Source organism: Streptopelia decaocto (genome assembly GCF_964273445.1).
Source record: "Streptopelia decaocto genome assembly, chromosome: 18".
In the NCBI taxonomy this organism is placed as follows: domain Eukaryota; kingdom Metazoa; phylum Chordata; class Aves; order Columbiformes; family Columbidae; genus Streptopelia; species Streptopelia decaocto.
The window spans coordinates 10,511,031-10,535,051 of NC_138673.1; the positions used below are offsets into that span (position 1 = coordinate 10,511,031).

Below are 24,021 nucleotides of genomic sequence, written 5' to 3' on the forward strand. Positions count from 1 at the left end.
GGGGCGGGCCGGAGGAAGGGCTGGGAGAAGGGAACGGCCGGAGAAGGGAACGGCCGGAGGCCGGGCCGGGCCGGGAGCAGCCGGGCTCCGCGGAGCGCGCCCCGCCAGCCGCGGGAGGAGCGAGGGAAGGCGGCGCGTCCCGCCCGCCCCCCGCCCGCGCTACGCCCCGCGCCGCCATTTTGTGGCAGTCCTGCGTCCCCGGCCCGCGGCGGTCGCTCCGCTCCCGTCAGCCCCAGCCGGTCCGTTGGCGGCCCGTCGATGGCCAGCTTTCCCCCGACTGTCAACGAGAAGCTCATCGGTGAGCGGCGGGCGCGGCGGGGAGCGGGACGGGGGCGGGGGGGCTCGGTTCCGCCGGCCCGGGGCCGGTTCGGCGGGGCGGGAGCGGCGGGGCCGGACGCGGGTGCCCCCGTGCCCGCCCGGGCCGGGCTGCGCGCGCGGAGCCGCCGGGACCCGCCGGTCCGGCCCCGGTGCCCCGGCCGGAGAGGCCCCGCGGCTGGGGCTGCCGCTGCCATTAATGGGCAGAACCCTGTGAAACTGCATTTGGGTGTCAAGTGCTCTCACATTTTTCTTTGAAAGTAAAAAAAAAGACCCTACAACATCTTATTTGCTAAACAGCAAGTTATTAGGTCAAGCTGGAGCATAGTTCCACTGCTGTCTCTAGAGCTATAGTTAGAATAATTTAATATCTGGTTTCAGTACATTTTTAATTTATTTGAGTTCTGCCTCTGATATCAAGATATTCTATTACATGGCACCGGACATTTTAACCCTAAGCTGTTTCTCTTTACTCAAATCTTTTGTAGCTGAGCTGTCTTTTGTCAGTTACATGATGACAATAAGACCCCTTCCCCAGTTACGTTAAATGTCACGAAACACTGGACATCGTGCCTGGTTCCCTGTCCCGTTCAAAGCGTGCGGTGTTCTGACGCGGGCGGGCTCTGCTCTCTCCGCAGCGCGGCCCCGCTCCGTAGGAGAGCTCCTGGCCCCCTCTGCTCCGTTCGACAAGAAGTGCGGGCGCGAGAACTGGACGGTGGCGTTCGCCCCCGATGGGTCGTACTTCGCGTGGTCGCAAGGGCATCGCGTCGTGAAGCTGGTCCCCTGGGCCCAGTGCCTCAGCAACTTGTAAGAGAAACCACGTGCATTTGAATTCACCTGAAAAACTTACGGGTTTCAAAAGAGGAGATAACTTTTAATAGATTAAAATGCATGTATTGGCTTTTTAGGCTTTGATGTCTTTGGGAAAAATCTAATTTTACAAAGTAGCAGCTGTTGTTTTATTCCTTCTTCTGTGGCCAGTGAGAGAAACAACTATGTTGCAGCCTCCCATAGGGTATGGAGGAGTGATTTAATAATTGGTTCAGATGCTCTGAAATACGGGGAAGTTAGAATGAAAAGGAAATTTAGAGACTGGGGCAGATCTGGACTTGTCAATTTCCTGTCAGGAAGCGGTTTCATTGTACCTTTTAGGATTGAATTTAGGCGAACCTCTCTCCTCATCATTGCCATTAGAACGCAGGTGGAGTTCCAGAGACACGTTTGGTTTCCCACGCAGGCTGCGTTTTGATGGAGTTGCTCACCAGCGGTTGCACGCTTGTCGCTGGTCACACTTCCCCTCCCAACAAACCCGCCTCCTCCTCCTCCTCGTCCTCCTCCCCCGGGGTGGGTACCTGGTTGTCAGCCGGGCTCGGCCCCTCTTCCCGCTGCTTGGCACCTCTAAGTGAGTTGCAGGGAACTTCCAAATCATTTAGCACAGTCTCTAAAAATGTAGTTTTTCTCAGTGGGTTAATATACTGCTCTCTACAGTGGTAAAAACATCTACAAAAGTATTAGTGTTGTTGTGTAAGAAGGTTCCCAGGTGCTAATAATTTTTGAAAGTGATACGAAAAAGCTGGGTTTATAATTGGAAAGTAAAAATGCTTAATTACAGGCCTCCAAAGTGTACATGAGGGCAACTCTCAGATGTCGTTACATCTCAAGACCTTTTTGTTCCGTCTGTTTTCCAGGAGACTTTATGCTGTTCTTTTGGATTGTTTGTTTTCCAGCTTGCTGCACGGCACAAAGAATGTTGCGAATTCTGTCAGTACAAGACTTCCGAGGCAGAACAGTGACGGGGGGCAGAAGAACAAGCCTTGTGAGCACATCATAGACTGCGGTGACATCGTGTGGAGCCTGGCGTTCGGGTCCTCGGTGCCCGAGAAGCAGAGCCGCTGTGTCAATATAGAATGGCACCGCTTCAAATTTGGGCAAGACCAGCTGCTGCTCGCAACAGGCCTGAACAACGGGCGCATCAAGATATGGGATGCGTACACAGGTGGGGCTGGGAGCGGAACCAGCACCGCGCTGGCACTTCATGCACTTGGAACATCATTCATACACTGAACAAATTGCTTACAGAATTTTGATGGGGAATCGAGCCTCAAATACAAATGAAATAATCTAAAGAAAGAGCATGAACTGCAACTAGAAATGTTCAAATACTGCTGGAGGAAGGAACAGACGCAGGTCGTGCTTTGAGATTTAAATGGGGGAGGGTGAAGCCTTGTTGCTGCAAACTGGTTAAGTGTGCGATTGGCTTTGCATATATTGGTTGTTTACTCTCCAGTCTTCTACTGGACCGTAGCTTTAATAGACTTTCAAACAAAGGAAACTTCAAAAACATGAAGTTGCTCGCTGTTCTTGAGTATGGGGAAGGATTATGCTCATGAGGGCCTTTGTGTTTTGTTTGTTAAGTAAATGATTGTTCAGCTGATAAGAGACTGATGTGGAATGAGGGGATGTCATGTAGCTGGCAGCACAGCTGGGCCGGGAGAGAGCTCAGCTTTCAAAAAGTGCAGCTAATGACTAGTGAATCATTTGTCGTTACCATATCAATTTAAGCTCAGCACAGATGTCTATCAAGAGACAAGTCCTGCCTTATTTCTAAGGCATGTGGTTTTAGTGTACAGATTTACTAGATTTTCAGGAACCTGCCTCTCGATACAGAAAGCATTTGATCTGAATAAAAGTACCGTCCTTCATTTTAAATTGTGGTGTTTTCGTGTCACAGGAAAACTCCTCCTTAACCTGATGGACCATACCGAAGTTGTTAGAGATTTAACCTTTGCCCCGGATGGCAGCTTGATTTTAGTGTCTGCGTCCAGAGACAAAACGCTGCGCGTGTGGGACCTGAAGGATGACGGTACGCACCGCGCCTGCGCTGCTGCACACCGCCAACAGACACTCACTCTCCCTTTTTATTGCTATAAAGGAGTTTAGGTCAGGATCTCTTAAAAAAATGATTCCTTTCTGTTAGTCACCCTACATGCTCTCTTGAAATCCACTACCTACTTGTACCCTAAAGGTATAAGCTGGTATCAGGTTAAGTTAAAAAGAGCGCATGAAGTGACATTTTTGAACAGGGACATACGGTTTAATGGCTGTGTGACAGAATTTTTAATTCTGTGGAGAATGACTATGCACAATGTTGTCTGGAAAAATCATATCACATTTTGTAAAGGAAGAACTTATTTGGAAAAGCTTTTCAATTTGAACTTGTAATATGTCATCAATTCTTAAAGGAACGTCTTTGTTTTTAGGAAACATGATGAAGGTGTTGAGAGGACATCAGAACTGGGTGTACGGTTGCGCATTCTCTCCAGACTCTTCTGTCCTCTGTTCCGTTGGAGCCAGTAAAGCAGTATGTGTCAGAGTTCCTGTTCGTTACAGCTGCTGGATTGTGTGCATAATCATTTTAAATCTGAGTAACATTAAGCTTGTGCTCGGTGTCATGAACTTCTAATGTTTGATGATGACGTAAAAGTGCATGAAATGAAACTAGCAGATGGTGCATTGAGACACTGATTTATGAATGGAACTTGCACTGCTTTTAGTTGAGGAAACTGTGAGCGTTCTTTGAGAAAGAGTTCCACACATCTGCACGTGTTCATAGTGTAAATCCAAACAAGTCTAAAGCTTCCAGTGTTAGAAGTTACTTGGATTAATGCATAGAACTATTTTGTTATTGATTTTATCCTTTCTATTTCCTGCTCACTGAAAGGGACTTTTCAAAGTCTGAGCCAGTCATGGTATCCCCCACTGAGCGAAAACCTTTCTGCGTGTTTTCTAATACAAATGGCACTCGTGTCTAAGAGATCTAGACGAAGAACAGCACGCGGGTTTTGTTTTATCCGTATTCTCATGCCCTGCTAGAGCACTGAAAGCAGTGCAGGTAAAGCACGGATGCCATGAGCTGCTCTTCCTGACACTGCAGCACTAGGGGGATTCAGTCCAGTCCCTGGGCTCTGGAGGCAGCTGAATGAGGCCCAGTGATGCTGAGTAAAAGCACAATCCATCACTGGCCACTGCTTTAGATCCGGGGCTGTTCCAATGCATTTTGTACCTGAAATGTGCAGTGCAGGCTGATAGAGAACAGCTGAGGTCTGGGTTGTGTCTTTTCTGTAACTAGAGCAGATGTAGATGTGTACATTGATGTCTTGAGGCTGTGTGTTTTCCATAAGCTTCTTGCTTTCCCTGTCCCAGGTGGTGGCAGCAATATTGGTGTGATTGAGGTTAAGCTGGCACCCCCGTGGTGTTAGCGGGGCAGAGAGTGGCATCTCCGGCTACCGCGCTGGGGCCGACCTTTGCCGTAGGACCGAGTACCCTTGCATTGGGCTGCAGGGTGTCCTGTACGTACGCAGGTGCTGGTTGATGTCCACTTTCGGCTTTCTTTCTGTCTTTTTTTTTTTCTTTTTCTTTTTTTTTTTAATAATTTTCGCAGCAGTGAAATGCACTGACTCCTAAAACTTAACTGTTTGGTTTTATGGACTGTTGGGGTCCCCTTAGAGAAACTGGTCAGCAGTTTATAACCAGTTGTAAAGTGGTTCGGCTCTAGGACATACGTGAGGCACCGAGGCTGTGTTTGCCTTGGTCAAACACATAAATGTATCCAAGACGTCACTATTTAATCTGTGCAGTAAAACGGGGTCGGGGGAAAAAATCAAGGACCCTACTGAGCTCTGTTAGGGACATACCTTATGCTGAAGCCTTAGATTTGCTATAAAACTATGCTGTAGTGCAAGGATCGCACCTATTAAGTAATTCTGCACAGTCTTTGTTTTGATTATATATAATGTACATGCATGTAAAATCCCAGAATACTATAATCTTTTAGCAATTTTTATAATACTATATGCAATTAGCTGGGTAAATTGTAATGTTAATGTCTTTTTCACTGTTTACTTGATTTAAAATGCATAAATTGTGTGTGATAATGTGGTTAGAGTTCCCTGTTGTTTTGCCAGAGACATAACTTTTGGCTGTGAAAATTCCTTTTGCTTGCAGTATCTGTTTCTCTTCCTAGGCTGACGTTGGTGATCCAAGCCAATTGTAAACAAGTGATCTTAAACTCAAAGGGATGCCACTGGAGTAACAATATGTTAACCTTACGTTCTCTGTCTGTATATTTCTTCAAATTTTGGTAGTTACTGAAAAGAGGCGACTGTAGACTTTAACCCTATTTATTTCTGCATATTTTATTAAAATAGTTCTGTAATATGTGAACTTCAGTAAGCTACATGGTTAAATTGCGTTGCCTTTATCTTATATTTTGGCTTATTTTGTTAATAACATTTAACAAACTTGAGTTAGAACTTGCATGTCTGCTTCAATTATTTTTTTAAAAATTGATTTTAATCTGAGTACGACACTGAGCATATTTCTTAATTGTAGTAATTCATAATGCCTGATTTTAATATAATCCTAAATAAGACTAGCAGCTATACTTTAAAAAGAAAAAGTAAGTGCTTCATTGCGCCCTGAGCAGAGCTATAACATTAGCTTCTTTAATTGCAGGTTTTTCTTTGGGATATGGATAAATACTCCATGATTCGGAAACTCGAAGGACATCACAATGATGTTGTAGCTTGTGAGTTTTCTCCTGATGGAGCTTTACTGGCTACTGCATCTTATGATACTCGAGTCTATGTCTGGGATCCACATATTGGAGTTATTCTTATGGAATTTGGGTAAGTAAAGCAGGCAAAGCGGGAGAGCGGGAGAGCGGTGGAGATTCTTTTCTATCTGAGAAAGCATTGAAAGTGCCGCTATTTTAATGTGCACTAATGCAAGCATCTCCAACAAAGCTGGAGTGCTCAGGACTACAAGAGAGTTGCTGTAGTTCAGTTGCCGCCCCACGGCACCGTTGCATGCTCGGTGAACGGTTCTCGTCAGCTGCGCTGGTGGCGGCTGCAGGAACGGCTGCGCAGCCGCCAGCGCGTGCAGCCACCCGCGTCTCTGTCTGCAGGCACCTGTTCCCGCCCCCCACTCCCATCTTCGCTGGAGGTGCCAACGACCGCTGGGTCCGGTCCGTGTCCTTCAGCCACGACGGGCTGCACATCGCCAGCCTGGCTGACGACAAGTGAGTACGAGCACAGGCTTGCCGGGCTCCTCCCTTCCACAGGACGGGAGCTGAACACCAACTCAGCTTTTCTGTTTTAGCTGACAAATTACTTCTGCTGGTCTTCCCTTTTCAGAATGGTAAGATTCTGGAGAATTGATGAAGAGTATCCTGTCCAAGTTGCACCTCTGAACAACGGGCTCTGCTGTACCTTTTCTACTGATGGCAGTGTTCTAGCTGCAGGGCAAGTATACGGCTTCTTGTTTGTTTTCCTAAAACATTAAGGCAACCCAAAAGGTTGAAAACGGTGACTAAGTGTTCTAAAAGTCTTCAGCTGTGATTTGCAATTAGATGGTTTTACTTTGGGTACTATTTGTTTAAATATGCCTGGAATAGCAGGAAAATCAAGAAGCTGATAAACTGATTTCTTATCTTTGAGAATAAATAAAAGACAGACCCACTAACATGTGGGTTGGAAAGAGACCATTAGATAAGCGAGGGCAGTTGTGTGCAGGGTGTTCACTCCGTAGCTGGCAGGTCTGCTCCAGCCTGTTCACACACAATCAGCAGCTCTCCCTGTGCTGCTGCGGCCTGAGGGCAGAGCCCGGAGCCGGCAGAGCCCGGAGCCGGCAGAGCCCGGAGCCGGCAGAGCCCGGAGCCGGCAGAGCCCGGAGCCGGCAGAGCCGAGCAGCAGGCGGCTCAGAGCACGCTCCCATCGCCGGCAGCGGCTGGGGGAGCCTGGGCTAAGCTGACGTCAGCCCGGTGGGGTCATTCTCGTGGGGATCTGTGTTTTCTGTGTGCAGGACACAGGATGGCAGCGTGTTCTTCTGGGCAACTCCAAGACAAGTCTCCAGCCTCCAGCACCTGTGTCGCATGGCAATTCGAAGAGTGATGCCCACCAGGCAAGTCAAGAACTTGCCCATCCCATCCAAAGTGGTGGAGTTCCTTTGTTACCAGATCTGAATTGAAAACCAGCCAACCCAACAGAACGGGCAGTGGCCCGGCTGCTGACACCGGCTCAACACTTGCACGAGTCCTCAAACTGTACAGCCTTTAAGCTTAAAACTCTACAGGTTTTCAAGAGCTATTTAAAGTGATAACCTAAATACTATTTTGTCAAAATGCCTGACAGGTAAATTTGTAATATTTATAGAAAACACGGTAGAAGTATTCCTGGTGTTCTCAATTTTCTAAAGTATAACTGTGAAAACATGTACATATATAGACGTAAGCTGCTACATGTTATCAATGTACCTTTAAAAACTGCTTTTATGATTTGTAATGTGTATCATGTATATATTGCTTTGGTAGAGCCGTCAGATGCGTCTGTGCTGTGAGGTGGAAGGATGGCTGTTACTGTGGGACACTAAGCTAGAAACTGTTGGCTTAAGGAAGCTGAACTGCTCTGTATAGACGTACGTCGGTTGGGGTTCTGGAAACTGACGCGCAGATGAGAATTCCTGCGAGTTTATTCCACAGAGAGGTTCGGTTTGGTGTGTCAGAGCAGCGTGTGCTGTAGGGAAGCGGGTTAAGGTGAGGGCTGCAGCGGATCTGATGCAAACCAGAACGGTCAGCTAAGGGAAGACTCGAGTTCATAGCAGCAAACCAGGTGAATTTCAGTATTGGGCAGCGTTAAAGAACTATTTCCTTACATTTCTAAAAATCTAACTACTGTATTATTGCCTGATACTTTGTCTGTAATGAGAGAAATTTACAGACTCAGTTTATTATTCTTTAACCCTATAATATCTCTTTGGGGTTGATTATTGGTTAATGGCCAAAGATAAGCAAAATACTTGGTTTTGCCTTCTGTTATTTATCTGTACCTGCAGATATAAAGAATGTATGCATTGCATAAAATGCCTGATTATATATATTTTTTTGTTGAAATTTTTTTTTATTAAAAACTTGTATAAAAACTTCCTGATACCGCATCTGGTGATTCAGCGACACTTGGTGTGTGCAGCAGCCCCAGCGCGGCTGTGCTGCTGCAGGACTCGGTGCCGCTGTCCTGCTCGGGCCACAGCACGCGAGTCTTGGGGACACTGACTGTGGGGAGCTACGGCAACATCTTCAGACCCCTTAGGCAGAGAGAGGGCAAAAGTCTCTCCGATGCGAGTGTTCCCTGCGCGAGCAGAGCGTAGGACGTGAACGGTGGGAGTTGTGGTGGCCACAGCCGGTACCAGCGCGTGCCCTGACCGCAGCGCTTCGCTCCATCTGCAGAGCACTGTTTTATAAGCCCCCTTGTCATACCAAGTGTTACATAATTTGGGGGATGGAGCAGGTAGGGATTTTGCAACTTGCAAACAGCAGGCCCACATTCTTGTCCCGCCAGGGCCAGCAGCTGGTTACAGATTAACCGCGGTCCCGGTGGGCGACGGGCACGGGACGGGCGCAGCGCGGAGCCGCTGCTCGGCTGAGCAGAACCGCGGCGGGGCCAAGGCCAGGTGCTGAACCATCCCGGCCCGGTCCAGACACGTCCAGGCAGTTAAACGTGTCTGGTGATTATGACACACGGCATTACAACCTTTTTAAGCTCCCTCTGCATTGACACAAACTTGCCACGTGGCAAATCCCAGACTGAAATCAGTGGGGGAGGAAGATGCACAACTGTCAAAAATGGGACATTCCACTCAGCCCCGTTTGATCAAGTAATGCATCTTAATCCCTTCCTACCTTCCACCAGCTACACCACTATATAAAATAAATATAAGGAAAGAAATTATTTCATTCTCAGGCACGCCTTTAGCATTTTAAGAGCTCAGAATGCCTTGGAACTGCAAAGGCACTTTTTCTCCAGCAATGTGGTCTCACTGCGGGTGTGTTTTCTGATCCTGTCCTTCGGTCCTTGGGTGAACTACAAAAAGTCTGAGAAGGCAGAAAGCATTCAGAGTACGGCTGAAACAACTATAAATAGCCCTGCTGCTCCCTGTCTATCGCTACAGCGTTGTCAAGGGGCAAAACCTGCACGTCAGCTTCACTGACAGAGAAGTAATGTGGTATTTCAGTCTATTTTCAGTTTAACTTATTTTATTTACACATAAACAAACAAGCGATCTCCTCCAGGGAGCGCGGCCCCGGCACCCAGGACGCCTTTCCAGGGAGATCTCCCTGAGCACCGTTTCCAAACACCATGAACCAGCTCTCCTGTCTCCAAGGAGCACTACAGAACAAGGGACAGAACCTGCTCGGGAGGTAAAGCCCGGCTTGCCAGGACACGGTGCACATCTGGCCTAGTTAAAACAGCTCACAAAGAAAAAACCGAACCGAGCAGCACCTTGGTGGTGCTGTGCTGTTCTGCTGGGCGGAGCACAGCTGGGCTTAGATCTGTTCACAGCCATCGAGAAACATATTCTGCATGACGAGTATTTCTGTGCTGAGTGCAATTAACATCTACAAGCCCTTCCCGCCCTGTTCCGCAGCGCGCTCCGCGTCCGCGCTCGACAGCGGGCAGAGCTGGGTCTCAGCACGGGCCGCGCCGCGCGCCTCCTCCCGCTACTGCAGACACGGGGACCCGGCAGAGACAACCAACAGGAAACAGGGATGACGCGGCAGCTGGCAGAACTTCCTGACAGAAGCAGAAGAGCCAAGCAAAGGAAGACAGACACAAGTAAATAACTGAGAATCACCGGGAGGACATTAAACCTGGTTGGGAAGCACCGTGACAGACAATTACCACCGCTGGCGTTCCTTGTAGCACCACGAGACTCTGGGGCTTTTGGGTGATAACCATTTTTGCAGAGTGATGTCTGATGCCCTTCCAGGAATCTAATAGCACAAGACTTATTTTTACTCAGTGCATATTTGTCCTCCCTTCCATTTGCTCGTAACAGCACTTTCTGACAGACCCGCATGCCTGAGCAGCACAAACTGTGAGGGCTGAAGCTGCTATTTCAACTTAGACAAGAACATTTCCAGAAGCACAAGCAAGGCAGCACTGACTTACAGGAGAGGAGCAGCGGCCGGGGCGCCGGGACCAGCGCGGGCAGCAGGAGCAGCAGGAGCATCCGGAGCATCCCAGCAGCAGCACCTCCTGGCACAAAAAGGGGATTCCCCAAAGAAGCCTGGGAGGGAGGAACCAAAGGATTAAAGGTGCAGAGGAGCTTCCTCAGGAAAACAGACCTTGGGCTTTATATAAATTCCCTCCCAGGTGTTCTAAGTAACAGCTGTCAAGGAGAAGATGAAGGAAAATAAAGGCAACCTGGGCTAACAAGCCGGCCCGGCGCTGCCCCAGCCTCCAGGTGCTGCCCTGGCAAAGCCTGCGCTTCAGCTGCCAAAGTCTCTGTCACACGGGCCCTAAAACGATCAGCTTGGATCCTCGTGGTGTAAACACCAGAGAGCTAAGCAGTTTTAATTTGAAAATAGAGCCCTACGTAGCTTCCCGCCATCTCCATCCACCAGCGTCCTGCGGTGAGGGGTAAAGAATTTAATGTGATTTATCTTTTTAATACTGAATGAGCTCTTCCATTGGAACAGTTCAGAAATAGGTGGACAAGTCCCATGACCTCTTCTGCTTACATATTACGATATTCTCATGGAGGACAGAGGTTATGTAAGATGGGCAATGTGGTAAAGGTGTCAGGCAGAAGCTGTTTGTGCCATGGACTATTTCAGGTTAGAACCCCCCGAGTGGGGCAGACGGCTCCGTGTGGCGCCGGCTGCTGCACGGGGGCGGTTTTGTTTTGCAAACCCTCCGCGCAGCACACACAGCCGCTGCAATCCGCTGCTTCAGACCGCTCTCGTTATGGAGGAACTGGAGGGAAAGACGGCCAGTGTCAACTTAGATAAGTAATCAGTAACTTTGGTGAAGTCACTCTAACAATATTAGTTATCAGCAAGGTTATGCTTTGCAGAACTACTTGAATTCCAGACAGAAGTTCTGGGGCAGATACGATTTATTTCTAACAGATCAGAAGATCCTGACACTCACTCTTACTCCAGATGGCCGAGCTCTTTGTTGCATCAAGGAGAAGAATATTTGTATCTGGGCTCTCAGCGCTGGCAGAGTGGGGCTGTGTGGCAGAAACAGAGTGTGGTTCCCGCCCTCGCCTGCGCCTCCACCGGCCCCAGCGCCCGCAGCCACCGGCCCCAGCGCCCGCAGCCACCGGCCCCACCGCCCGCAGCCAGCGCCACGGGCCCCAGCGCCCGCAGCCAGCGCCACGGCCCCGCAGCCCGCAGCCAGCGCCGCCGCCCCGCGCACCGCAGGACAGCCTCCCATGGAACCGGATCCGCTGCCCTCCGTAACACGCGTGTTACACGGCCCTGACCAGCTGTGCACAGCTGTGCTCCCTCTGCCAGCTGCACACCAGCCCTTTCCAGGAGCTGCCTTAGAACCGTAACCAAAGACAGGAGCCGAGGAGCATCGAAAGCTGGAGAGACAGCCACAGGAAGCCTTTCCTTCCTTCCCACCCCGTTCCGATCTGAGCTGCCATTGAGCTGCGCTTTCTCCCGTCTGAGTCTTCCCAGACCTCGCACACCCTGCAGCAGGGGGGTCGTGACGCGCCAGCTGGTCTGGCCCTTGAATTCACCCCTTACCTCCGGAAAGCACAGAATTAGCTGCTTGGACGGATATGACTCGATTCCAAAGCATCACTAAGACTGCAGTTTTATTCCTCAGATCAGAGGAGGTTAACTGGTGAACCAGCCACGCAAGTCAACAGCAGCTTTGAGTTCCTTTTTATTTTGTCAATAAATGCCAGAGTTGAAGAGAGATGGCTAAATACTAATTCAGCAGCTACACTAGACACATACCCTTTAAAGGTGAATTATAAAAGGAAATTGTATGTATAGGGTGTCATTTACTGCTCTACTAGAACAAGCACATTTTTTTCTGCTTCTTTTTCTGGCTTCTTTGTTACCGTTTCAATGTTCGGCCACAGGAATCTCATTGTGCTACGTACACATGGCAAACCAGAAACCTCATCAGGTCAATGACCCCTGGAAACGTTTCCTTTTAAACTATACCAGTATAACTAAAGCTCTACGATTTTCCTGGGGCTGCTTCCCTCTCTGTTTCCCCAGAAGAGAAGCGCCCCTGCGGCAGACTGTCCCAATCTGCTTTCACACGGTGTAACACCAAATGCAAAACACCACCTTGTACCAGAATAAATACAAGTATGGAAAAATTACATTGAAATGATCTGGAAAAAATATATACCCTGTTGGCAGAGTAAATCCACATCTCCCTGGGCACCTGTTTTGATGGCGTTATTAATTATTGACCAGCTCCTTGTGGTCACAGCAGAAGAAACACGTCCAGAGGAAAGATTTAAAAAAGAAATATTGCTTCATCTTAATTGCATCAGGGGAAAGACAAAATCAACCCCCACCAAGGTCCATTGCAGATAACAGTAGTGGGAAGACTCAGTTTAGGAAGAACTTTGCTCCTGATGTGGCGTCACGAGACCGAGCTCCCCGCGAGCTGCTCCGCTTCGTGTCGGGCCGCTGGCATTTCCAAAATCAGGACCCTCCAGGAACGGGGGCAGCTGGGAAACCAGCCCCCGCCAGCGCTCAGCACCAGCTGGGAACCAGCCGGACGCCCCCGCACAAAGGGAGGCACCACGGGATTGTCTTCATTCGCATCCCACAGCTCATGCAATGCCACTAATCAAGTGAGGCAGCTACAATTAGCACACTCACGAGAACAAACAAGAATTAGGTGGGCGGCACATTTTTTCTGTTGTTGCTATAAATCGGCGCTAAATCCGGCCTGTAAATCGCTGACGCCATCTCTCCGATCTCAGCGCTATCGCTATGGTCGGTGAGTTTGAGGTCCTGCCCAGAGGACGTTCTCCTTACTGCCCTTACACACCCCGTGTGACAATCCAGCTACAGCGAGTCCGTCACGACAGTAACCTGATCAACGCGTGACCAGATCCCAATGTCACACCCACAGCAAAGACAGACTTGCCGTGAAGAAAGGGCGGCTGGTGTTCGTGCCGCGCGCGGGTTGCTGGGGCTGCGCGCCCGTCCCCGTGCGGCCCACACGGTGCTGCCCCGCTGAGCGCCCACGGCTCCCCCGGGCTGCCATGGGCACCAACGCTGTGCGTGGAGCCACCGCGGTGTCCCCGGGGAAGGGACAAACACCACGTGGCTCCACAAGGTTTATTTGCTGTGTCCACTGGCTCGTGAGGCATTAGAGAGGCTGGAAGGGGACTGACCCCACGGGGCTGGTGTTTGTGAGGCGCTGCCAGGACGGCGCTCAGCCAGCACACGTGTGCATCTTCCGATGTGACCCTCTGGGGACAAAGGCTCGAGGCACTAAATATCGGAAAACAACGCGCCCCGCTCAGCGCTCCCGGCTCAGCGGAACACACGCTGTCCCTGGCCAGGAAGGGTCTCTTTGCAGCTAATCGGCACAATCAGACCTGGAGGGCTGATGGAAACAACACCGCCACTGTCCCCAGGACGGTACGCAGGACAGATCATGAGCTCTTTTGGCAACAGACTCCAAAAGAAATGAGTTCAAGATGTCCATCTGTGTGGATACAGAACTTCTCCAACGACCCTTTCCCTGTGGAGTTCTTCACCCAGCGCCAGACCCGCGTTCCCCCAAGAGATCCTCACGCTCAGCTGCGAGGATGTTTCCTGCAATGGGACGTGTTTCCTCTTTTCAGTATCAGTTCTGTCTAGCAATTCATAAGAAATGTGATGTTGAGGATTTTTTTAGTATATTTTTTTTTCTTAAAAGCTCAATTCTGGAGCAAAATTATCTGAGCTGATTCTCATCTCAAAGGAAGAGGAGCAGAATTTTGTTATATTTCTACAGAAACTTTGAGAATATGATCTCTAATTATTTCCGTACCAAAATCAAGAGGTAACAAGGTACCTGGTTCATGTTATTTTTCAGGCCACACGCTTTTTAAAGACAGGCTCAGCGTTTTGTACCGACACTCACACCTGAGCTGCGTGCGGCTGCAGCCCCGTGCCCTGACCCCGTGTGCATCCCAGCGAGCCGGGATCTGTTCAGCTTCTCCTGAGAGGCTGGGATTGGTTTGACTTGTTGCTGTATTCGTCAGGAGAGAAGGCACGGGGAAGGAAGGGGAAGAGAGCCCTTAAAAAAAAAAACAGTGAAAAAGGTTGGATGGATGTGTGAGAAGGCGCGGGTGCGCAGAGCCGAGCCCTGTCCGGGTGTGCAGTGCTCTCTGCTGGGTCACACGCGCTATTGCTCACCTGCTGGGACACGGAAACCGCTTCCCCACCCAAACCGAGGGAGCTGCTGCCTTCGGGTACCTGCCCCGGGCTTGGAGTTCTGCAAGAAATGGGGAACTCTGTGTTGTCGAGCCTCAAGATGCCACCTGCTCTATAACTGCAGAAATCATTTGCAAACAAGAGACACGCAGCCCCAAATCCAGCATTGTGTAGGGATGTTGCTACAGGGCCCTGCAGCTCCTTTGCTGCAGCTTTGGCCGTGGTCTGAGCATGGGCAGGGGTGACGGCACCGGGCAGGGGTGATGGCACCGGGCAGGGGTGACGGCACCGGGCGGTTGTGACGGCACCGGGCAGGGGTGACGGCACCGGGCAGGGGTGACGGCACCGGGCGGTTGTGACGGCACCGGGCAGGGGTGACGGCACCGGGCAGCGGCTGCACCGCTGGCTGCCCCAGCACAGGTCCTGCTCACCACGAGGGCTCCTGCAAGAGGCCCTGGGGTTCACCAGTGACCTCCCCATGTTTATGCACAAAGGTAGAGACTCGGCTTAGAGTGGAGAAAGCAGCTCTTCAGCAGGTCGTAAAGCCAGGGTGTGTTTGCAGGGGCATTTGGAGAGAGACTCCTGCAGCAGCTCCGCTCTGCAGCACAACAGCCATTGGCACCCTGTTGCAGGCAGGATTTGTCAGCTTCAGAGAAAGAAAATGAGCTGTGTGGGATTTTCTGTCCCATTAGTGTCCTGGTTTCTTGTCAAGTTGCCAGCTGCTCGTGTACGTTGTAAGCAACAGCACCCAGTGTGAAAGAGTTCTGTCACGGCTCTGACTTCTTTCGTTTCCCCTGCCTCGTTTGGAAATAAGCTATGCGTGAAAAGCAAACCCATGTAAGACTTCAATGCCTTTTTCCCTGAACACACACCTCTGTCAGCTCTTCAGTCTCTCACCCCTTCTAAGACTAAAGGTCATTGGGCCACACGTGAACTGCTGCCCTGGGAGAGGAAGGAAATCGCACGTTCCGCACAGCTCTCTAGGCCTTTCTCCATCTCCTTTGTGCACGAATCACCAGAGCGTGACGGCAGCCGATGGCGACTAGAGACCGGCGGCTACCAAAACCTGGCTTCCTCTGTGAAAGTTGCTCACTTGACATCCGCACACAGTATTTTTATGGGCCTGCAAACAATCATGCTTTTGTTTGGCGGGGCTGGATTGGAAGAGTCCTTTTGCTGGAAAGTGTCGGGAGAGTTCCAGCTAAAGCTGCTTATTTTCATCACTTCTGGGAAAGACCAGCCTGGCTCCCGGCCTGAGGAAGAGTGGAAAAACGGCTCTTCCAGCAAGGATTGAGGAACTGCCTTCTGAAATTGTCCCAAACACAATGAAGCCATCAGTCACCACTTCATAGTCTTCCAGCTTCATAACGACTTTGTCCTCTGTCACACATAGATGACATTTTGTTAAAGAATTGAGGTTTTGTTGCAACTATAAAATCTTATTGTTCTGTTTAGCTCACCATCCCCAGCCCTTCTCTTGCAAACAACGTCTTTCACTGCTATGAAGTTAACAGTTCCTTCTCCAGCACGGCAGCTGCGGGAAAGCTGGATTTCAGACACAGGTAACTGATCCCACTTACACCCCTGCAACCATCTTCCTGTTGTGCGGCCTGAACATCTGGCTGCTGCACACCAGTGTGAGGAGGTAAATGTGAAACAGGCATGCTGGCAATGCAGCGTCTCCTGGAATACCCGTATCAATAACGCTGTGTTTTGCTTGACGGATATCACGCTCACACATGGGGACAAAGAGCCTCTTCCTTGTTGACAAAGCAACCTCAGGCTTGCAACATCACACCCATCACCGGTCTGTCAGAAGGCTCCTTCGGGAAGCGCATTTGGGAAGGGTTATAACCAGGTAGCGCTCAGGAATAGCAGGTATGAAATCATGTCTCTAGCCCACATGCGATCCAAGGACTATTTCTAGGAAGAAGCCTAAACTGGAAGTTTAACAGTGGGTCTTTTAGGACTTGTTTCTGTTATAAAGATGAATTTACTTAAGTGAGCACTGCCTGACTTTACAGAGTCACATGAAATACCTGAGGGTGCCCAAGAGACCTTTTCAGTGCAGTATAGAGGCTAAAATTAGCAAGGGCATGCGAGAATGTTTAGGAAAATGCACGAGAGTGGCATTTACAGAGGGAGGGGACCTTGGGAGTCTTGCACGACACGCACTGTGAGTCAGGGCACACGGGCCCTGAGCTCCTACTGTGCCTTCGATATTCTTCCCCTTTCTTCACTCCTGCACGTCGTACGACCATCGTGTCCTCAGGCGCGGCACCGGGGCATCACCTCGCTCTGCGTCGCGGCGCCGCGGGAGGCACAGGCGCTCTGCGGCGCGTTGGACAGCGGCCGAACGGACCCAAAGACACACGAGGTCTGTGTCACAGCAGAGATGCGAACACAGATTTCCTTTGTCTTGGGTTAATTCTTTCTTTAAAGCAAAAGAGATGGGGCTGGATGCTAGAAATGAGAAGCCAGAATTTTAACAATGCCTTATTTCTTAGCAAATGTGCCGTTTATTTGGTAACCCTTAATTAATTAATTTAGATACAGAATTAATAAGGCTTGTTAAAATACCTAATCTACTAATAAATGTTAACACCTACATAAGGTAACGCTCTCCTGTTTTCCTTGACCTTTTAATTGAGGCCAAATATTGGTCACCGCTGTATTTTTTTTTAGATAGAACTTTTGTTTCTTACGCTCAGGACTCACTCGCTGGGCCAGAGAGACCTGGCATTGCTGCTGGAGGTCAGTTTCTTTAAATAAAAAAGTAATCCAGATCAATGTGGGATTACAGGGCACAAAATCTCCTCGTGGCTAAGCAGAGTCAGTGTTCTTGGACGGCAAAACTGCCCTCAAGTTTCAGTTTGCAATGGAATTCCTGTTGGCTGCTGGGCTCCTCTCCCAGCCCCAGCTTGCTGTCCGCCGAGCGGTGCTGGTCACGGCAGGGACGCTGGTCACGGCAGGGACGCTGGTGATGGCAGGGACGCTGGTCACGGCAGGGATGCCCCCACGGGAGGGATGCTGGTCACGGCAGGGACGCTGGTCACGGCAGGGATGCTGGTCACAGCAGGGATGCTCCCATGGGAGGGATGCTGGTCACGGCAGGGATGCTGGTCACGGCAGGGATGCTGGTCACGGCAGGGATGCCCCCACGGGAGGGATGCTGGTCACGGCAGGGATGCTGGTCACGGCAGGGATGCTGGTCACGGCAGGGACGCTGGTCACGGCAGGGATGCTGGTCACGGCAGGGATGCTGGTCACGGCAGGGACGCTGGTCACGGCAGGGATGCTGGTCACGGCAGGGATGCTCCCATGGGAGGGATGCGAAAAGGTGCCAAAAGGTCAGCTGAGCACACAGGAAAATCCAGCCCTATGAACCTGGCACCATTACTTCCCTCACTGCTGCTGGGACTCAGCGGTGTTTCTGGTCACAGCGGCCAACTTTCGGTGTTGTGGCAAAAGATTAGATCTTATCTGTGTTCAAAGAAACAGGAAGGGAATTCTCAATGTGTACACAAGGCTAAATCCAGAGTTATGCTGAGCCCGTGACTTCCATGGGGAGACCAGTCTCTTTCTGAAATTGCCTCAGCACACACACACAAACGCCTCTCATTTTCAGGTCTCTTTGTTTCCGTATTTATTTTTACCTCCCATGAGATCATCACTAGCAGCAGGAACCATTCGAATTGGCTCTGCACTTCTGACAGCAGCAGGAACATTTTGCTCAGCAGAGGAAGCCAGTCAAGGAAAGTGTTCAGAGCTCCCTTCAGGAGGGGTCTGTACATCAGGATCCCCCCTGCGCACACAGAAAGGGGGTTACACTGCGGGGTACCCACACTGCTCACTCCCCCAAGAAAGGAGGGATGCCGAAAGCGATGGAGGGCTCTGTCCACGAGACAGATGTCTGTTGTGGTTGCTGAACGACACATCTGTCTGCTAGAAATAGAATTCTGATGAACCCACCGAGTCGCGAGCGAGCTCAGAGCTGGCCGCCAGCCTGAAATGACTTCAAAGCTCGGAGCTGGGCCCAAGGGGTCCAACATCCTCTTCCTCTGATCTCGCACAACACCTGTGCTCAAGCAACAGCCACCACCAGGAGCTCCTTTTCCTGACCAGAGATGCTGAGACTTACACATCAGGGGCTGAAGGCAAAGCTGTGCCAAGAACATCAAAGTCAACTCCTACTGGCGACTGTACCTTTGAGGAAAGTAGGATATTGCTTATGCAGGACATCAGCAACGATTTCAGCATAGCTATGTTTAAAAAATAACAACTTCAACAACAGGAAACAAAGAAGGGAAAGATCTGAAACCAAAGTTATCCAACAGAGAATACGTCACAGCATGGGACTCCAGTGATAAGACTCAAACCAGTAAAGCAGCCACCTGAAAAAATATTCCACCAGGACACAAGAGCGAGTAACTCTTAGAGGGTGTTAGTGTGTAGTGGAGATGATTAGAGGCCGTCCCGGACAGTTATCTCTACATCTCAGCTATTGGTAGAGTGCACCCAGTAGGTGGAGGGGTAGGTACCATTTAGGTACCATTCCCTTCAGATTGATCCAAATCGCCTGGAATGCACTAATTTCACCCACCCTCACCCTCTAGCCTGGCGTGTACCGGCTGCACGATTCATTTCTCGAAGGTCGCCGCCTCAGACAGCCGGAAGACCAGCGTGTTAAATTAATCTAATGAAAACAGCTGTCTCCCAGCAGGATTACATTTTTTCATTTCCTGTGATTGTCTGCAGTCCCCGCCAGGCAGCACCGACCCCGCGGGCTGCAGCTCTGCCCGCAGCTCTGCCCGCAGCTCTGCCCGCAGCTCTGCCCACAGTTCTGCCCACAGCTCTGCCCACAGCTCTGCCCGCAGCTCTGCCCGCAGCTCTGCCCATAGCTCTGCCCACAGCTCTGTCCACAGCTCTGCCCGCAGCTCTGCCCACAGCTCTGCCCACAGTTCTGCCCACAGCTCTGCCCACAGCTCTGCCCGCAGCTCTGCCCACAGCTCTGCCCCCCAGCTGCAGGGCACACCGTCCAGAGGGGACACCAGCCGCGGGGGACACGAGGGCACCCAGCAGAAACCCCACTGCAGCCACGGCAAAGGCCGCTCTGTGCTGCAGGTGGGGGGCGAGGGAGACGGTGAGGGGGTCAAGGGACAAAGCCCGGCCCCTGCTGCAGAGTTTCCAGTTGGATGGATGCAGCGTTACGGGGACATCCTGAATCCTGTTACGAAACACTTTTTCTGCTTAGGACCATCTGGCATTTCTGCGACTGTGCTGGAGAGCCTGTGGTACCAGAGAGAGCCTGTGGTACCAGAGAGCCTATGGCGCCGTGCGAGGGATGTGAGAAGGGGATCTACGGCCCCTCATCATTTACTCCCTTTGTGACATCACTGCAGAAAATTTATCTAAGTAACCTGATAAGCTTTTCAGGGGTGTTTTTTTTTTCACTTTTAAATCAGTATGAGCTCCATTGTTGCTTCAGATAAGCAGCCATTTGGGGTTATTTGCAAACTGCAGATAAGGTGACAGTCTCCTGGAGGCTTTTGTTGCCTCTTTTTGACAGTGGCTTTTTGTTTCTCCCCCTCTTTATATGAAAGTTCGCTGTGAGATTGTTCTGTGTGTGGAGGGAAGTACAGAAATCACCAGTGGTTGTGGAACTAGTGAGCTGGCTGCCCTGCAGCCCCTCGGCCCGTCCAGCACCGTGCGGAGCCGCTCGGCCACCGGGCGCTCCGGAACGGGAATGCTCTCTGTTAAAGGTGTCTGTGACACAGACTGCGGGAACCAGCTCCTGGGGACAGGAGGGAGCTGCTCTGAGCACCCACACATCTGGGCAGCCCAGCTCGGACCTGCTCCCGCCATTCCCACTGCATTCCTGGCCTTTGCTCTCACGGGCCCAGCTCGTCATCCGGAGGGAGTGCCCACGGACACGTGGGGGATGAGCCGGCCCAGTCTCTATCCTGATTTCCAGGGTCAGCAATTCCTGACATCATTTCACAGCTCACACAGAGCGTTTCCCAGGCTCCCAGCTGGAGCAGCGGCGGTTCCTTTGCCACAGCCTCCGCGACAGCAGCTTTGCCTCGGCTCCTTCCTGGGGCTGCCAGCCCTGGGCAGCACTTGGCTCTGCAGCCAGTTTAGGACCTCTGAAAAGCTCCTCTCAATGGGAGTCATCATGATAAATTACTCCTAATTAAATAATCAACCTTTTCAAAAAAGTTGTGAAAGAGATGGTTAGGTAAGTTCTATCAGCCCCAGTTTATAAGGAGATCACGAGATTACCTGTAGATCTGCCCAAAGCTACATGTCGCATCTGTGCAGAAGGCAAGCGGGGCTGCACTCCGCCAATGCCGCGCTGCCGCCTCCGAGGGGGCCGTGTCCCCAAAGCGCCCGTGCGCTGGGCACAGCCACCCGACCCTGCGCCTCCGCACCCAGCACCTCCCCACCCAGCGCCTCCCGCACCCAGCGCCTCCCGCACCCTGCGCCTCCCACACCCTGCGCCTCCCGCACCCAGCGCCTCCCGCACCCTGCGCCTCCCGCACCCTGCGCCTCCCGCACCCTGCGCCTCCCGCACCCTGCGCCTCCCGCACGCAGCCCCCGCGGGTGACACTGCTACTGTCTGGGTAATGACTAATGAAATCAGAAGCCAACCCTGATTAGTCCCTCTACACATCATCGTATGAAAAAGAGCGTGCATTAAGTCTGGACTGCTAAAAGCTGGGTTGAAATGCTTTGACCACATCACAGTAACAACAATTAACAAGGCTAAACGTCTCCTGTCATAGCCTATTCCCAGCCCTCCCTATACTGCTGTACTAAGCAAAGCAGCCTGTTTGTTTTTCTAGCACAAGCTGACCTTCTGTGCAGTCAATATCTAAAACACATTGTCTGAGAAGAGGGAGTTCACAACATTGAATTATGCAATTATACGAGTGCACTCAAGCGTTCAGCAACGCAGACTGCATCCATTCCTGCTGACTAGTGGTGATTTTCAGATACATTGGAACCGGCATGCCTTGAAATGTGAATTCTTTGCAGATGGCTGTATCTGCTCGGCACAGAGCTGCAGGCGACGCTCCGCTCTGATATCCGCACAGCGCTGCCGCTGCGCAGCTCCGGGCAGGGGGAGAGCTGTGAGCAGGATGACACAGGCAGCTCCAGTTCTCCTGCTTTCCAGATGGGCCAAGGCTGATAAGCGGAGCTGGGCAAATTTCTGTAGCAACCTTTGTGAGTGTGGAACTTTGGCAGTTTGCAGGATATGGAGGGTCAGGATGCAGAGCAAGCACAGGCAGCAATGGCTGGGCTGTAATTCCGAGCCCCACGGCCCAGCTGAACAGCACACGCTGTTCTCAGACATTTAGGGCAGCCCGCAACTGCTGAAATTCTACAGACATATCACTTCCTAACAGAAGGAAAAGGACCATATGGGTTCTTTCATAGCTTGAACACCTACATAAAATTATTAGCAAGTCCAACATCCTGATTACCATTCATGGAAACACTTGAATGCTTGTCGGTTTTATATTTCAGATTTCCTATTAAAAATGTGAATCGTTTAGGGTAAAATATAGTGCTATTGGTTTGAGGGGAGCAATTTTGTTTCATGTTTCAGTAAAAGACAGGCACTGCTACTGGGCTATGGACACAGCGCCATCAAAGAGAAAGAAACAACATGAAACATTTAGATCTAGTATTATACGTTCTGACTTATTTTAGCTCAATGAATAAGTGGAGTATCTCCACTAAACCAACAGAATTATTTTTTATTATGCCCATTGCAATGGGCAAAATCTGACCTTTTGAAAAGGATTCTAGCAAGCACAGATGTAGATCACTTCTGCCCTTTTCATCCTTGTAATGTGAAATCCTATTTGCTCTATATGGTTTAAGTAGACGGGTCAGACAGAGGAAACATCATCTGCCTCATGCGGGAGGCAGACAGACGAGATGATTTGCCCATGGCTATACTTTCTGAAAGAGCCAGGAACTGAACCAGACTGGTCCAGTCTCAGTGTCTCAACCACAGGGTCATCATGCCCTTCCTTGAAATGGTTTCTGAAATCATGATTATACTGACTGGAAGCCAAAGTAGTGGAAACACATACTCCAAACAAGCTGCAAGCGGCAGTTACGGGCTCGCTCTTTGCACTGCCTAAATAGAGTTTCAGAATATTTCCCTTAGTTCTTCAGGACATAAAAACGTATTCTGGCTTGAAGAGGAGACACATTTACCAAGATGAATGTGTTGGTTTTGAAAGCCATGTTCAACTTTTATTGAACAGAACTTTCCCATGGGAAAGAAACACAACATGCTGCTTTGTGCCAACATCTCTTTCCCTATGTCTATGATTTTACTGACAGGGAAGAGGATCGATTTGAGCAAACAACAAACAGTAACTGCAGCAAATGGTGGAAACGTGAGCACCTGAGATGTGAGAGACGCCACGCCGGCCCACAGCCCCTCAGCCCAGCCAGCCGAGCTACCTGGCTCCTTGTACGCTGCCACTTGCCTCTTGCGGCTCAGGCTCTGGCTCGCTCCAGTTGCTCTGCTAAACCGCATGTGAGAAGGGCTGCCGCAAATGCGCTGCTTTAGTGTAATGCCAGTGACCAGAAACCTGCAAAACGTGGCAACTCAGAATCTCATGTGGAGCGTTTGGAAATATATTGGCTATAAAAAGAGTTGAGAATAAAAGCAAGGAAGGAAGCTGGAGAGGCGTGCACATAGCTGATGCAGGTCTGCTGTCACTCCGCCGCAGTCAGAAACAAATTCCTCCCTGTTTTTTCAGATAGCTTTGCAAAGAGGATGTGCTAATATTACTTTCTGACACTGGGGGTTTGTTATCGGTGCGGATGACGAGAAACAGCATTCCAGAGAGGCAAAGGTCTGCGCAGGCGGGCTGGCATCCCCAAGCACAGACAGATCCAGCTTTCCAACTGCCTCTTCATGATGATCAAGCTAAGACTGAAAGTTCTCTCTCTCCCTCCAGATGGGTGTCCAAGCTCCCATAGCACATACCACATGGGAGACACAGAAAAGCTTTATTTCCTTAAGATAATTATTTCCTATGTTTTTTTACAAGTTTTTGCTTTCAGAGAGATTTATCTCTCCCCTGTTAGCATGCTCAGAAAATAGAGTGAGAGCAGAGGTAAAGAAACACGTGAGCTGCTGGATCAGCTCAAATACAAGGGAAAGTGTAAGGATTTACTTTGTCCTTTCCTGTACATTTGTTTGCCATGGATGCAAAGGGCTTCCTACTCAGTGCTGTGGGGTGAGCGCCAGAATTTTCAGAACCTTGGCTCAGCTCTTCTAGCATTCATGTTCGCTTATCTTGCTTCCGGTGCAAACCATTTCCAGAAATGGTGTTATTGAGAAAGTCGATAATCGTGGTGGAAACTGAGGAAGAAGAGTTAGCAGAAAGCCAAGAGACTGAGCTGAAATGCTGACAAGAACTGGCCAT

The 24,021-nt window shown here is 50.4% G+C and overlaps 1 protein-coding gene across 1 annotated transcript; it reads left to right on the forward strand.

Annotated features, from left to right (window-relative positions):
- Positions 1-157: 157 nt before the first annotated feature.
- On the forward strand, positions 158-8,295 carry WSB1 (WD repeat and SOCS box containing 1). The gene is made up of 9 exons (XM_082068868.1): positions 158-298; positions 954-1,122; positions 2,043-2,311; positions 3,047-3,178; positions 3,576-3,676; positions 5,830-6,002; positions 6,281-6,394; positions 6,510-6,617; positions 7,177-8,295. The coding sequence occupies exons 1-9, from the start codon at positions 259-261 to the stop codon at positions 7,334-7,336; spliced, it is 1,266 nt and encodes a 421-aa protein (XP_081924994.1). The 5' UTR covers positions 158-258; the 3' UTR covers positions 7,337-8,295.
- Positions 8,296-24,021: the final 15,726 nt, after the last annotated feature.

Coding starts and splice junctions, on each gene's coding strand:
- WSB1 (XM_082068868.1), top strand. CDS start 259: ATGGCCAGCTTTCCCCCGACTGTCAACGAGAAGCTCATCG. Junction 2,312..3,046: donor GATATGGGATGCGTACACAG/GTGGGGCTGGGA, acceptor TTCGTGTCACAG/GAAAACTCCTCCTTAACCTG. Junction 6,003..6,280: donor GTTATTCTTATGGAATTTGG/GTAAGTAAAGCA, acceptor CTCTGTCTGCAG/GCACCTGTTCCCGCCCCCCA.